We start from the raw sequence: 17,233 nt of genomic DNA, 5'->3' as shown, positions 1-17,233 counted from the left end.
ATTTTGTTAATTTCAACATACACGAAGGTATGGACAGCTATTTTTAAGAGAATGAGAGACACTATGACAGCCATTGTTGACTTCCTTATTGTCTGGCCTTGAAGACCTAAAATGCCTTCAGCATTCTGTTTCAGTAAGTTGTATGCTATGTTGTTTTTTATTAATTCACTGTATGTGAAGATATAGACAACTGTTTGGAAGAAAACAAGAGACAATATGATAGATAAAAAAGAATTAGGATCCACTGCCCAGTTTAAAATTATTAATATGGTCACCCAATTTAAAGTCTGTGAGGACAGGTTTTACTGATTCAGACAAAGCTAATACAAGTAGAAAAAAATGTTGGTGTAGTATCTCCTCAATTCTCCTTTGCAATTACATCCTTTCACTGATAAATGTGGTGTCTGCCTTGGTGCTCTGGGCTCTCCATTGTTGCCAGTCCTTAAACATATTGCTCCTTTCAGTCACCATAGGCATTAGAGGGCAAAAACTGCCTTTTTTTATCCTGAATCCCTTTCTTGGTGAACCAAGGCCAGAGATATCTTGTCTTAGCTCACCTTAATCTTCTGGTTATTGTCTTATGGATAAGAGTTGGACAACCTATCCTTACCCTTGAGTTCATAATAGAACACATTATGGGCTCCTTGGTCTGAGAGGTTACCAGTTTTGACAACCAGAGGTATAAAAAGTATCTAAGGTACATGCAAAAGTATTGAGAAACCAGCCTTTGGAGCACAGGGAAGCTTAGACAGTAATGTAGCAACCCAGACCCTCAAAAGAAATATCAGGTGATACTAGATGAGTTCCCTTCCATGTCAGAGATACACAGGATTAACAGAGAGCTCGACACAAACCATCAAAGCAAGACAAGCCTGAAGTGAAGTATTCCAAGCCCTAAAAGAAAATAACCTCCAGCCCAGATGATGTACCCTGAAAAACTATCTCTAGAAATTAATGGAGAAACAAGATGCTTCCAAGACAAAGAGGAACAGGGGGAATTCACGACCACCAATCCAACTCTACAGAGAATACTGCAGAATAATCCAGAGAGAGAAAAAAGCACCAGGATTCCAGGAACAGTGGCAGGGAGGCCTCAATGAATGGAGCAGAAAGCAAAATGAAGAAGACAAGCAAACAACTAATGGCAAAAAAAAAAAAAAAAACAGCACAACAGAAATGAGGCAGAGAAGGTTGATTATCATCTCTAATATAGGTGACCTTGATATACTAAATTTTAAAAAAAGAGAATCACAGGCAGAGTAGGTCAGGAGGTAGGGTCCACTGAAATGCTCTTTATAGGAAATATAATTGGTCTGAAAAAGGGTATATGGGCCAAAAATCAAATATGAGAAAAAAATATTCTATGTGACAGGGAACCAGAGAGTAAAAGGGGCAACTAGACTAGTAATTGAGGATAGGTGGGAAAGATAGGCTTTAATAGGTAAAGGAATACAACTAAAGATCAAGCCCAGGAGGGACAAGGTTCAGAACTACTTAGGTAAATAACAGTTTGCCCCCTCAATTTAAAACTAAGGGTGTTGATGACACCCAAAAATGCACAATGCACCCTGATGGAGTCAAAAGGGAGGAATATCTTTTTAAAAGATACCAGAAAATATTGTTAATAGTGTATCAGGGCTCAAAACCCATATTATTCACACTGCTCTGCTTAGATAGAACTTATTCTGTCCCAGTTTGTCTACAAACACTAGATCTGAGGGCAGACAGCCATCCCAAACATGTCAGGATATAACACGGTAATCATTTTAATTTCCTATTAGCTTAATCTGGAGAAAAATATACTGCCATCAGGCCTAGAAGGGTTGAGAGAGAGATCCTTCTCAGGACAAGTATATTACTCAGTCCATCCAAGATATCATGAAAAAAACTTCTGAAGGTGGCTATGGAGCCAGGCAATACCATGAATGATTTGGTCCAGTCTTTGATATCAGTTATTTATAATTAAGACTTTCAGAAGGGAAAAAAAAGAACAAATAATAGAGTGAGAGCTTCTGCGGTCTGACTCTCAGCTATTAGGAGGGGCAACAGAAGAATGCTGTTTGTGGCCCCAAACAGCAGTGAGACCTCCAGCATAGATAAGAGGCTGCTTCCACACCTGCCATCCCACCCTCAGACCCAAGACCTCCAGTGCAGAGGGCAGGCTGCTTCTGTACCTGCCATCAGACCCTTGAAGATCCCCCCATCTCCAGGACCTAGTATTGTTGTTGTTCTTTGGCTGACACTCCTTGTCCAAAAACCTTGGACTGCCATGGATTAACTGTGCTGGGTTTATGGGAGACTCACTAACCCTTCATCCAAACAGAAGACCTCAGCAGTCCTCTGTCAGTGTGGAGAGTTTCCCTCTAAAATAGAGGTCTTCAGTGGTTAAACAGGAGCAATAGCATAGTTCAATTCAGCTGTAAGACCTTTGTTAGCCTGGTAAGAGTGTGGGTGAGTCCTTCCTCCATACACAGAACATCAGGTGGTTTTAGGAGGGTGGCAAAAAGGCCTCCTCCAACTTGGAGAACATTTCAAGGGCTTATGAGACACAGTAGTACCTGAGCTGAGACAAACACTATGCCCAGGGAGATCTGGTGACCTGGAACAGCCTGAGGATATAGTAACAGTTGAAAATAAGGGTTGACTCACATCAATACTCCTAGGCTAGTCAGCCTAGGAAGAATATAGGACCCAACCAACATGCCCTGAAGTAGGAGTTCAGCTGGCTGATCCTCCTGTTCACTGTGATACTCAGCAATTGGACAAACATCAACCACACAATAGGAACCTACAATACACACTACTGACAGTTGTGACTAATGGGATTGAAACACCAAATATTAGCCACAAAGGCAAAAATGACAGAACAAAAAAGTAAAATGCAATCTCAAGCATCTAGTCTATCAGGATCAAGTATAGGTGACATTGAAATAGAAGACTTTAAAAGTCATACACCCAAAATATCTGAAAAGAAAACAAGTGAAGAAAAGAAACCAATTCATGATTCTATAGAGGAAATCAAGTTAAAAAATAGTTTCTCACATAAAGGTAGAAATGACAAGCTTAGTAAAGCAGTTGCTCAACATATGAGCAACTAGAAAAGAAATAGATTTTTTAAAGCACAGGAATATGGGTAGCTGATGGAAACCTTGAATGAACAATATAGAAAACCAGCAGAGTGCATGAAACAAATTCAAAGAGATATCAAAGAAACAGAAAATTCTATTAAAAGCTTATAAAAGCATTAAAATGAAGGTGAGGATAGAATTTTGGACCTTGAGAGCAAGATCACAGCCAGTCATCATGAAAAGACAGAACTTTTAAAAATAACAAAGCAGCATGAAATGACAATGCAGCAGCTTCAAGATGATGCCAAGATAAACAATATAAGACTAATAGGCTTCAATCAAGATGCAGGAGTCAATGTGAATGAGTTTGGTAAACTCTTCACACAAGTAATAGCAGAAAATTTCCCAAACATGGGGAAAAAATCTGATTGCAGATAAGTGAGGCTTACAGAATGCCAAAGAGTCACAGGCAACATGAATCTATACCCAGACATAAAATAATTAAGAACCCAGACATACAACATAAAAATGGAATACTAAAAGCTGTCAGAGAAGAGACACAACCTACTTGTCAAGGAGAGCCAATCAGAATCAGGGCAGACTTTTTAGCACAAACCCTTAAGATAAGATGAGCTTGGAGTGAAGTATTTCAAACCTGAAGGAAAAAAACTTTCAACCCATATTGATGTACCCACTAAACTTTTTTCCAAATTTCATGAAGAAACAAGATATTTCCATGACAAAGAACAACTGAAGAAATTCATGTCCACCAAACCAACCCTAGAAAGAATACTAGAAGACATACTGGAGACAAAAATGACAATTTCCAGAACAACAACAGAAAGAAACCATGAAGCAAGGCAAGCAATTAAACAAGGGGAAAAATCAGAAATCCAACAGCAGGAAATCCAACAATATGGCAAAGTTGAGCCAGTACATGTGAGTTATATCCATCAACATAAATGGCCTTCAATTCACCTATCAAAAGAAATAGATTGTCACAATGGATCAAGAAACAGGATTCCACAATATACTGTATAAAAGAAACACATCTGACTCAAAAGGAAATTCACATATTAAAAGTCAAAGGATAGAAAACAATATTCCATGCAACAGGAACCCAGAAAAAAGCAAGGATAGCTATTCTGTTTGCAGACAATGTAAACTTCAAACCTAAAATGATTAAAGTGATAAAGAGGGTCATTACACACACATTAATGGAAAAAATCAAGAGGAAGAACTAACAATTATATATGCACTAAATACAGGAGCACCCAACTATATAAGACAAATACTAATAAAAACCAAATATACAAGAACATAATTGTAATAGGGGACCTTAATACTCCATTGTCACAAAGAGACACATAACTTAGACAAAAAGTCAGCCAAAGAAATAACAGAAGTGAATCAAACTTGTGATCAAATGGGCTTAGTAGATTTTTAGAGTGTACCACCCAGCCATACCAGAATATACAATCTTCTCAGCTGTGCATGGGAAATTCTCCAAAATAGACCAGCCCACAAAACATTCTTAAATAAATGCAAAATGATTGAAACTATCCTATATAATCATACAGCACTGAAACTGGAAAATAATGGCAAAAGAAACTGCAAAACATGTATAAATACATGGAAATTAAATAACAAACTTCTGGACAATCAGTGGGATACAGGTGTAATTAAAGAAGAAATTGGAGTGTCCATGTACCATCCTGAGTGCCGGGAGTTAAAGATCATTGCTCCCAGTGGTCAAGGAACCTCCCAGCTTCCTGCCACACTCAATTGGCTCTGTGGGTGTTGGGCCTGTCTGCACCACCCCAGTGACCCTCTCTCAACCCAGAGAACTGGGCTGCTGGAGGTGAGTGTCTGCACACCATCCCAAACCCAGGAAGTTTAAGATCATCACTTCCAGTGGTCAAGGAACTGCCCAGCTGCCTGGCACACTTGACCAGCTCCACAGGTTTCGGGACTGCATGGGCAACGCAGTGAACTTCTCTCAATCTGGGGAACGAGGTGGCTGGAGTCCCAGGAGATGAGGTCAAAGAAGATGATTTCCAAAAGGCCCAGGGGAAGCCTTGGAACAACACTTGAAACAGGGAAATATAGGAAAATGACAAAACAAAACACCAAAATGCAATCTCAAAACTCCATCCCAGCCAAAGAAAGCTTAGGAGTTATGAACATAGAAAAAAATATATATGTCATACATCTGAAATACCTGGAATAATAGCAACTGAAATAAAGAAGCAACTTTGGGAAGCTTTAAAGGAATTCAAACTAGAAATAATCTTCCAGGTAAAAGAAGAAATGATAAAAGTAATTAAAGAGATGCTGAAAACATTTAAGAAGACACAGTTAAAAAATTAGAGCAACAGAACAAAAAGATACGGACCCCACATGAACAATATAAGAAACAAATATTAAAAATGAAGCAAATTCAAAGACATACACAGAACATCAAAAAATCCATCGAAAGTTTTCAAAACTGACTCAACAAAAATGAAGATAGAATTTCAGACCTGGAAGACAAGATTGCAGCTAGTGAACAGGAAAGGAATGATCTTTTAAAAATAATAAGAAATTATGAAATAACAATTCAAGGGCTGCAAGATGATTCAACGAAAAACAACATAAGATTGATAGGGTTAAATGAAAAAGAAGGGAACAGCACATATGATATCAACAGGATATTTAGAGAAGTAATACCTGAAAATTTTGCAAACGTGAGAATGGAAACTGACATTAGGATCAGTGATGCATATAGAACTCCAAATAGCCACGTAACCAAAATAAAACTACACCCAGATGTATAATAATCACCATCCCAGAAATCCAAAATAAGAATAGAATATTAAAAGATGTTAGAAAAATAACAGATCACCTATAAAGGTAAACCTATGAGGATTACAGCAGACATTTCAGCACAAAGTACAAACTGAAGAAGAGCATGGAATGAAGTATTTCAGATACTAAAGAAAAACGATTTCCAATCTAGACTGATGTACCTTGCAAAATTATCCTTGAAAATGGATGGAGAAATGATACTTCCATGACAAAGAACAGCTGAAGAACTTCGTGATCACCAAGCCAACCCTGCAAAGAATACTGAAAGACAGTTTAGATACACTTAAGAAAGGAACACTAAGCAAAGCAGACAATTAAACAGACTGGAAAGATAAAGATGCAACAACAGAAAGATAACATGTCAACAATAAACCAATATGTGACAGTTATAACCATTAATGTAAATGGTCTCAATTCACCAATTAAAAGAAACAGACTGGCAGAATGGATTAAGAAACAACATCCAACCATATGTTGTCTACAAGAAATGCATCTAACCCAAGAGGAAACTCACACTGCAAGTCAAAGGATGGAAAACAATACTTGATGAAACAAAAACTGAAAAAAAGCAGGGGCAGGTATTGTTTGTAGACAATGTTAATTTGAAGCCAAGAATGATCAGAAGAGATAAAGAAGGGTATTACATACTGGTTAGGGGAAATTTTCAACAGGAAGAGATAACAATCTAGATATATGTGCAACAAATTCCAGAGCACCCAAGTTTACAAAACAAATATTAATAGAAATGAAAAACTAAATAAGCAATAACACAATTATAGCAGGAGATGTTAAAACACCATTGACCCCAAGGTACATATCAACCAGACAGAAAATCAGCAAAGAAATAACAGAACTGAATCACACTTGTGAAGAAATGGACTTGGTAGAAGTTTACAGAGTGTTCAACCCAACAACATCAGAATACACATTCATCTCATCATCACATGGGACATTCTCTAAAATAGACTGTATACTATCCCACAGAATATATTTAAATAAATGCAAAAAGAGTTGAAATTATCCCATGCCTGTTATTGGATCATAACACCACAAAACTAGAAATTAATGATAAAGGAAACTGCAAAAATCCCACAAACACATGGAAATTGAATAACACACTCTTGAGCAATCAGTAGGTCACAGGGGAAACTAATGAAGAAATTAAACATTACCTAAAAGCAAATGAAAAAACAAATTCAATTTACTAGAATCAGGAGGATGCAATGAAAGTGGTCCTCAGAGGAAAATTTCTTGCACTGTTTCCACATCGGGAAAACAGAATGAAAACAAATAAACAACCTGATGCTACACCTAAAACATCTAGACAAAGCAAAGCAAGTCAAGTCCAAAGACAAAAGAAGTAGAAAATTATAAAAAGCAGAGCACTAATTAATGCAATAAAGACTAAGAAAACAATTCCTTTAAAGGATCAATGAATCAAAGAGACAGTTTTTTGAAAGAATAAAAAATTGATAAGCCCCTAGCCAACCTTATTTAGAAAAGGAAAGAAAATGCTCAATTCATGCAATAAGTAATGAAAATGGCAAAATCACTAAAGAATCTGTGGAAATACAGAAGATCATCAACACCTATTTCAGAAACCTCTACTCTCGTAGGTTTGATAACACAGAAGAAATGGACAGATTCCTAGAAATATTTGAATTACCAAAGCTGAGTCAAGAAGATGTAAAACTGCTGAATAACCCAATTTCTATCAATGAACTTGAAAATGTAATTAAGTCCTTACCTATAAAGAAGAGCTCAGGCCCAGATGGATTAACTGAGGAATTTTACAAGAAAGTTAATACTGACACTCCTCAAATTCTTCAGTGAAATCAAAAGGGAAGCAATCCTTGCTAAGTCATTCCTGGAAGCAAATATTACTCTAGTACCAAAACCTGAGAAAGACACAACTGAAAAAGAGAACTACAGGGCAATCACCCTAATGAGCACAGATGCAAAAATCCTCAATAAAATATTAGCAAATAGGATGCAGCAAATCATCAAGAAGATTATACACCATGACCAAGTGGGATTCATCCCAGGCATGCAGGGATGGTTCAATATACATAAATCAATAAATGTAATACACCATATCAATAGAGCCAAAAGTAAGAATCACATGATCATTTCTATAAATGCAGAAAAAGCTTTTGATAAGTCCAACATTCATTTATGGTAAGAACCTTGCATAAAATTGGAATAGATGATGTTTACCTCAATATAATAAAGGCCGTCTATGACAAACCAACAGCCAATATCATACTAAATGGCCAAAAATTGAAGGTCTTTGCCTTTACTTTAAAATCAGGCACAAGACAAGGATGTCCCTTATCACTGCTCCTATTTAATATAGTATTGGAAATACTAGCCAGAGCAATTAGACAAGAGAGAGAAACACAAGGCATAAAGATAGGAAAAGAAGAAGTTAAATTATCATTATCTGCAGATGATGCAACTTGCGACCATACTCATCAGTAAAATAAAGCAAACTCACATGTATAAATACTGTTTAATCTCTCTAGTGTAAGAAATGGTAAGGGTATATAAGAGTTTATGGTAATCATGATTCCCCGTTACGTTGCTTTGAAGCCTAATAATGTTTGCATTCATTAGTCAGAATGGTTTTGTCCTGGTTTGTTTGATTTTATAATTTGTGATGGTATGAACAGCTAATTTGAAGAAAACAAAACACTATAATACCCAGGGTTTATTTAATATCATCTTACTTTGAAGTCTTACCATGCTTTTGATCTCTTGTTTCCATTGGTTCTCATATTGTATGTTATTGGATTTTATTATCTGTGATAGTATAAACAAATTATCTATGGAAAATGAGGTAATATAGTAGCCATTGTTCGTTCTCTGTTATTTGGTTCTGAAGGCCCTGTAATACTTTCATTCTCTTGAATGGTTTTATATGATTTTATTATGTTCAATACAATTTTATATGAAGTTATGCTCAACTATTTCAATGAAAGATACATTTTGGTAGTTACTGTTAATTATAGGTTGTCTTGTGATGAAATACTGTGTTTCTTACATTGCTCTGTTCTGATCTGTTTTGTTATGTCTTGTTTTGTCTTAATCTCTTTAAAATAAAAAAGTGATAAAGAAGGTAATTACATACTTGTTTGTGGAAAAATTCAAGGGGAAAAATAACAGTTAAAATATATATGCACCATATGCAGAAGCACCCAACTATATATGAGAAATATTAGAGGACATGAAAAACCAAATATACAACAACTTAATTGTAATAGAGGATCTTAATACTCCGTTGTCACAAAGAGATTCATAACCTAGACAAAAAGTCAGCAAATGAAATAACAGAACTGAATCTAGCCTGTGAGCAAATGGACTTAGTAGATGTTTACAGTGTTCCACCCAACCGTATCAGAATATACATTCTTCTCAACTGTGCATGGGACATTCTCCAAAATGGACTATGTATTAGCCCATAAAACATTCTTAAATAAGTGCAAAGGGACTAAATTTATCCCATGTATATTATCTGACCATAGGAAATTGGAAAACAATGGCAAAAGAAACTGCAAAACTGGTATAAATACATGAAATTAAATAACAACCTTCTGAACAATCAGTGGAATACAGGTGTAATAAAGAAGAAATTAAACTCTACCTATAATTCAATGAAAATATGAATACAACATACCAAAACCTGTGGAATACAATGAAAGCAGTCCTAAGAGGAAATACATGACAATAAATTTTCACATTAGGAAAGCAGAATTCACACACACACACAAAAAAAAAAAACATAAAATAATACTCCCTCTCAAACTTCTAGGGAAAAAATAGCAATTAAAACCCAAAGCTCATAGAATAAGAGGTAATTATAAAGATCAGAGCAGAAATTAAAACAATTGTAACTAAAAGAAATACATAGAATTAATGATTCAAAGAGTTGGTTTTTGAGAGAACAAACAAAATTTATAAGCCACTAGCCAAGCTGATAAAGAAAAAGAAAGAAAAAAAACCAATTTATGCAATAAAGACTAAAGAGAGAGAAATTAGTATCCCATGGAAATTCAAAAGATCATGAATACCTACTTTAAAAATCTCTACTCACATAGAGTGGAAAACAGAGGATATGGACATAATTCTAGTAATATACAAACTACCAAACTCAATCAAAGATATATAGCAATTTTAAATAACCCAACATCAGCTATTGAAACTAAAAATGTGATTTAAAATTTGCCAAAAAGGAAAAGCCCAGGTCCTCATGAATTCATGGCTGAATTCTACAACAAATTTAGTGAAGATTTGATGCCAATACTCCTTAACTCTTCAATGAAATTGAAATGGAAGAAATCCTCCCTAAATTATTTCTTGAACCAAGTATCACATTGATACCAAAATCAGAGAAAGACCCAACCAAAAAGGAGACCTACAGGCCAATCTCACTGATGAGCATTGATGCAGAGGTTCTCAGTAAAATACTGGCAAATACAATTCAGCAAATCATTCAGAAAATTATACATCATGACCAAGTGGAATTTATTCCAGGAATGTGGGGATGATTTAACATACACAAATTGATAAATGCAATACACCACATCAACAGAACCGAAAGCAAAAACTACATGATCATTTCAATAGATGCAGAAAAAGCTTTTAATAAAGTACAACATTTGTTCATGATAAAAACCCTACAGAAACTGGGAATAGATAGTATCTATTTCAATCTGATAAAGGCCAACTATGAAAACAGAACAGCCATCATTATATTCAATGGACAAAAACAACGTTTTCACTCTAAAATCAGGAACAAGGATTTCCACTATCATCATTCCTATTCAATATTCCAGAAATGGTAGCCAGAGGAATCAGACAAGAGAGTGAAATAAAAGAAATGAAGATAAGAAGGGAAGAATTTAAATTATCACTATTCTAGATGACATGATACTCTACATAGAAAACCTCAAAAACTCCATTAAAAGACTACTAGATGTAATAAATTCAGCATTGTAGCTGAATACAAAATTGTTATGGATTAAAAACTTATGGTTAACTTAATGTCAGATGAATTAAATCATCATGGTGCTGAGTGTAATGTTCCACCTGAGGAAAGTTACCAGCATAAATAGAGAGGTGGAGAAGTGCTAGATGTTGTGGGGTTTCCTATGTGTTACTATTTGAGCCGTGGGTTCTCCTGGAGGAGCTCATCATGACACACTGCACCCATGTGACTTTGATCATTGTCATTGGAGGAGCTCAGAACCTTGAGGTGAGAGTGGCTGTGGTTCACCTTGGGGGATCTCTGGTCCTTACATTGATCATTGCTTCCTGGGCCTGGAGGGGAAGACCTGTGCTGTTTAATCTCCAGGACAAACTCATCATGCTGGTTTCCTGGCATGTACTCAACTGTGCTTATCATGGGGGAAGGGGGGGCACAGGGCCTCCATGTCACTGAGGATGGCTGTGGTGCTTTTCTGGAAAGCTCAGGTCTTTATTTTAAGCATAACTTCTCAGCTCCAGTGTAGAACCTTCAACATATTAACACAGCTCCTTCACCCCACTGGCATTGACTTTCTAGCTTCTACTGCTCACCTTTGGGCCTTCCAGAACAGATCCATAAAACAGAATTCTGTGAGTCCCTCTTCTCTAGACCTGGGGTCTAGACCTCCAGCTGGACTTGTGGGAGTCACTGTCATGGGCTCTAGTTCTTCATCTGGACTCATGGAGGACATTGCTGTGGGATTCAGGTTCTTGGATGAATATTCTATGTCTTTAGTGTTTTGGATAGATTTCATGCTCTTTCTTGTGTTAACTCGGGGTGATCATCTAAATATAATATTACTATATTATAATCATAATATTAATATCATAATATTATTATAATATTCTGTAGCCTGATTCTAATTTTTCTCTTTACAACCCATGACAACAACACTCAAAATCAATAGCATTCCTATACACAAACAAAAATCTCATTGAGAGAAATTATGGAAATATTGCCTTTCACAATAGCATCTAAAAAATGAAATACTTAGGAATCAACCTAACCAAGAATGTAAAGGACCTATATGCTGAAAATTATACTACTATTAAAAACAAAATTGAAGAGGATATTAGAAAATGGAAGGATATTCCTTGCTCTTGGCTAGAAAGAAACAACATTCTGCAAAGGGCCATAATCCCAAAATTGCTATTCAGATTTTATGCAGTCCCCCCAAAAATACCATTAACAAACTTTGTGGATCTGGAGAAAACATTCTTAAAATTTGTTTGGAAACAGAAGAAACCTAGAATAGCAGAGTCAATTCTGGCAACAAAGGCAAGGAGGGAAGAATCTCAATTCCTGAGGTGAAATAATACTATAAAGATAAAGTGAGAAAATAGAAACAGAACTGAAGATCAATGGAACAGAATAGAAGGTGCAAACACAACTACAAAGAGAATCAGCTGCCTGATATCATGCAAAGTGGCTAAACAGGTTCACTGGAAGAAAGATAGCCTCTTTAATAAATGGTTTTGGAAAATTGGCTTCCACATGTCAAAAACTGAAACTAGAACCAAGTATATCACCATGCACTACACTAAAGTCAAAATGAATCAAAGATCTAAATATTAAAGCAAAAACACTAAGTCTTCTGGAGACAATGTAGGTATAAATTGGAGAGATAGGAGTAGGCAAAGAATTCGTGAACAAAACACAAACTGCATAGGAACTACTTCAAAGAATCAACAAATGGAATCTCATCTTATTAAAAGAGTTTTGCACTTCAAAAGAAATCACCAACAAAGTGAAAAAGAAAATCCACAGAATGGGAAGGAATCTTAGCTGACAATCCATCAGACAAAGGACTTATATCTAGGACATAAAAAGAATTGAAAAACATCAAATCCCCAAAATTCAAAAACTCTCCAAATATGGGCATCTGAGAAGAACACACATTTCTCAGATGAAGATAAACAAATGACAAATAAATACAGATGATATATTCTCATAAATTAAGAGGGCCTGTGCCTAACCCTTGTTTTATTTGTCAAGACGATCACTAAAAGTTGCTGCCCAACAGACTCCCAAGCACTGCAGTTGGAGTGCCCTACTGAACAGTGGCAGACCCTCAGCCACCCTTTAATGTTCACATGATGTCACTACATCTTGAAGCACCCTGTTGTATGATCCCCATGCCTGTACCAAGATGGCAGGCAGGAGGTAGACAGATGAAAGAGGGTAATGAGAAAGAGGGTAATGTACCACAATTGGCGCTGCAAGACTACTCCCTCTCCAGCTACCTGAACTTGGGCAACACACCAGGGGAAGTTATTTTCCTACCCTAAGTGAAGCAGAAATAAGAAGAAACAAATCTCAGGAAATATACCCAGCTCTACAGCAGAGCACATATGTGTTATTTATAGTACTTTAGTTACAGTAACATTTTCCCCCACTCAATCTTTATTCAAAATTCACACATAAAGACTGCATGCCATGCATGTGATTCAAACAGTGAATTTTGGGAGAGCCATGCACACTTGATGACTCCATACTCTGTCAATCATTTATGTAAATCATGTCCAGAACAATGCAGTGAGAGATACCAGAGCGTAGGTTATCTTTCTTTCAATTTCAAAACCCTGATTTAGCTTTTTTCTTCCTACTCCACTATCGTCCAAACACCGCTTTCCCCACTCATGCTTCCTGTTTTGTTTCTATTGACATGAAGCTGCATCCCCTGAACACACTTTTTCTGTCACCTTTCATACATGCAGCTGCTTTTTCTTTTACCATTGAATATGTAACTGCAATTCTTTTTTTTTTTTTTTTTTTTTTTGTCTTTTTCGTTTTTATCGGTACCAGGGATCGAACTCACGACCGCCTGCTTGCAAGGCAGGTGCTTATGCCGCTGAGCTAAATCCCCAGCCCCATAACTGCAATTCTTTGCTCCAGGTACACAACAATCTGAAGATCTATTACATAGGAACACATCATGAACGGTATGATATTTGGCAAGCATTCCAGGGAGGTGGCCAGAAGCAGCAGAGCAGCCAGAAAGGAGGGATAGCTGTCTAGAGGAAGATTTTCTTCTTTTGTACCTTTTTACAAGTAACCAAGGATGCTAGATGTGGGCATGGCATCCCATGGTGATCACCATATGGAGCACTTGCCTTGGTGGAGAACTATCCAAAGTGAGGCAAATGACTTGGAGTGAATTTTCTCCAGAGGCAGTAGGCTTCCACACACAGCTTGAGATTGTGTTTGTGTTTGAGAAACACTTGTTTTGTAGTTAACCTCTGCAGTATGGGGTATATTGTGCTCCTGAGATGATAGGACTAAGACAAAGTGAGGCAAGGCAACTAGTGAGTGTCACAATTTATCCTGGGACACCCAAAGCTGCCAGTTTGGGAGCCAAATCCTTTCTGGACTGTGGGAAGCCGCCTATGAATGGTGCCCATTTCCTGCTTCCGGGTTCTTCCCGGCCTGAACAAGCCCGCCAAATTGTCATATCTGCCCAGTTACCCGTGACGCTAGCCCATCAGTTTGTTAGGCGCGCTTCTCTGTGATTGGATACTGCTTCCCCTTATAAGAGGTTGTTCCTGCCCCCAACGGCGGAAGAGGAACCAACGTTGAGGGTGGCGGACCTTGTTAGGTCCGGTTCGCTGTACGCAATAAAGTTTGAGAGCTGATCCTGCTCGAGTTTGGCCTCCTGTCTTCCGCGGCTCCGGTCATCTGGTGGCCCGTACGGGGAACTCAGCGACGTGCCTCTTCGGCCGGGAGGTGCGATTGCTGTCGCCTGCGGTACGACGGAGGACCTGGCCCAATAACAACGGAAGGCCGCGAGCGCCTCTTCTCTTCACCCTGATCTACGTGAGATACAGCTACGTGAGATACAGCGGTTCCCGGGACAGGTGAGTACTGGGTCACCTGGGTTGGGTGGACGCACCTAACAGATTTTGAGCGCCACACGAGTGGACGCCGGTTTTTTTTTCTTTTCTTTTCCCTTTGCATCTGTTTTGCTTTCGCTTCCCTAATACAGCCCGACAGGCTTTTGATAGAGCTCGATCAGAATGCTCAGAGGAGCCCGGAGCCACTGCCGATTGTGGGTCTCCGGAGGACCCTCAGGGCTCTAATTCTGATTCGGATTCGGAAGGCTCAGAAGAGGAGGTCGTCTTTGCTAAGCATGACCCTCCTACACCGTTAAAAGAGGAACTTAGGGCTCGGGAAGATAAAAAGGGAAACCAAACACCACCCTGCCCGAGCTACTCCGCCTTACGGGAGGAGCTTAAGCCCTTCCGCCCTTTGGCAAGTTCGCGACCCACGATCGCCCCTTTCAGGGCGCCAGGCCCCACTGCACCGCCGTGGCCAGAAGAGGAGTTGCTCCCTGGGCTGCCACCACAACCTATGGCACCGCCCTGGTTAGAGGGAGAGCTACTTCCTGGGTTGCCTTCTGCGCCCCCATCTGGGGAGGGAGGAGGACGTTCCTTCCACCAGAGGGTATGGTCGCGGCTTCCCTTTGAGTGTTCCGGTCTCCATGCATTCCCGGTACAAGTAGGAGGCAGGGGAGGAGGAGGAGGAGGATATTATGAGCCCTTAGAAATTAAACAACTTAAAACTATCAAGGACGCAGTTTCAGCTTATGGGCCCAATGCGCCATTTACCATGGCGCTTTTAGAGGCATTGGCAGGTCTGCTTTTAACTCCTGGAGATTGGACCCAGCTGGCACGCGCCTGCCTCTCCCCCGGACAATATTTAGATTGGAAGTCCTGGAATGAGGAATTCTGTGTAGAGCAGGCGGCAGCCAACAGGGAAAATAACCAGAGAGAGTGGAACAGGGATATTCTATTAGGGCGAGGAGCCTTTGAGGAAGATCAAACTCAATACCCTCGCCAGGTTTATGAACAAATTAGCCGCTGTGGCCTCCAGGCCTGGAGACGGCTGGCTGGAAAGGGAGAACATACGGGTCACCTTACAAAAATTATACAAGGGCAGGGAGAGCCATTTTCAGACTTTGTGGCCCGCATGCTTGAGGCCGCTAACAGGATTTTTCCAGATGCTGAGGCAGCTCACCCTCTCATAAAACAATTGATTTTTGAACAGTGCACTAAGGAGTGCCGTGATGTCCTAAGAACTAACAAAAATAGGTCCTTAGAAGAGTGGACACGCCTGTGCCGTGAATTGGGTGGCCACGGCCTAACGCCCAAAGGAAGAATATCATTGGCACTCTTTACCATAAATTTTTTAAACCTTAATCACAATAATCATTCCCCTGCCATGGAGCACAATAACCCGTCCCCGGCCGACAAAGGGCTGGTGAGATGGAAAGATGTCCTTACAGGACAATGGATGGGCCCGGATCCAGTGGTTAGCTGGACCCGAGGTGCAGTTTGTGTCTTCCCACAGGAACCAGGCTGCGAACCGCTGTGGGTCCCGGAAAGATTGACGCGAGCAGTAAACTCCCCACCAGTTCCTGATAAAGCACAGGAGGATAAGCCCGCAGACACAAGTCAACTCGACCCTTCTGGGACCGACGCTCAGCGCCCGAGACCATCTACAAACTAAAATGTCTGGTTTGGAGTTTTTTCTATTCTGTGGGTTCCTATTGATCACCCTTCGGAATTGTTCAGTGGGGGCCGCTTGGGGGGCCACGGGATATTGTAATGAACCTCAACCTGATCCCCTTAAACATACTTCCTCCCTCTTCGCGCAGCATCAACTTTGCAATGCGCTGGGTGCTTGCTTAGACCTCCGCCCCTTTATGACACTTAATCAGACACTGAAAAATACATCCTCCGCAGCCAATATGACCCACCCGCTTAACTCCGATGCAAACCCAGCAACAGGTCAAGGTCACAGCTATGGCAGCCATGCAAATGGCAGCAGGTGGCCCATCAGGCCAGCAGGCTGCCGCATATCTCCTTCACATTGCAGAACATCAGCTATAAGAGCTGAGTGGGCAAGCCAATGACGGGTAAGACGGGAAAAGCCCTCCCGGTCAACCTAAGACAGGCTCCACTCAGATATACATGGCCTATAAGGCCAGGGGTCCCTCCCGGAGTCAAATTATTGGCATTGAGATGCGAGACCAAGGGTACTGCAGTCCCGTCCGCCCCAAAGGTTGGGGGGAAGGCAGGAATGAATGTCTATATGCATCCAGGTTCGGTTCACAAAAGCCTGGCCCTGCGAAAAAATGAACCACTCACCTTGAGCATGGTCCTGGCGCAAGGATATGCACAAAACAGGGTGATGCACAGCAGGGTATAGACCTCTACATTCTCTCATGCCTCGGCCTACAAGGTAGGCCCACTCCTAGGTGTCTAACAGCAACAAGGTCATAGACACCTTGGAG

At 39.5% G+C, this 17,233-nt stretch overlaps 1 protein-coding gene across 1 annotated transcript; it reads left to right on the top strand.

Annotated features, from left to right (window-relative positions):
* The first annotated feature begins 14,775 nt into the window (after positions 1–14,775).
* LOC134470995 (igE-binding protein-like) lies at positions 14,776–16,976 on the top strand. The gene is made up of 2 exons (XM_063228270.1): positions 14,776–16,855; positions 16,894–16,976. Exon 1 carries the CDS (start codon positions 15,289–15,291, stop codon positions 16,444–16,446), a length of 1,158 nt encoding a protein of 385 aa, XP_063084340.1. The 5' UTR covers positions 14,776–15,288; the 3' UTR covers positions 16,447–16,855; positions 16,894–16,976.
* The last annotated feature ends 257 nt before the right edge of the window (positions 16,977–17,233 follow it).

This window comes from Cavia porcellus, unplaced genomic scaffold (genome assembly GCF_034190915.1).
Source record: "Cavia porcellus strain 051 isolate PalLab524CR breed Dunkin Hartley unplaced genomic scaffold, mCavPor4.1 scaffold_1, whole genome shotgun sequence".
Lineage (NCBI taxonomy): Eukaryota > Metazoa > Chordata > Mammalia > Rodentia > Caviidae > Cavia > Cavia porcellus.
The sequence above is the reverse complement of the archived record's forward strand: the minus strand, read 5'-3'. Positions and strand labels throughout refer to the sequence as shown.

What these genes read in the sequence shown, in the direction of transcription:
- LOC134470995 (XM_063228270.1), top strand. Translation starts at nt 15,289, where the DNA reads ATGGCACCGCCCTGGTTAGAGGGAGAGCTACTTCCTGGGTTGCCTTCT.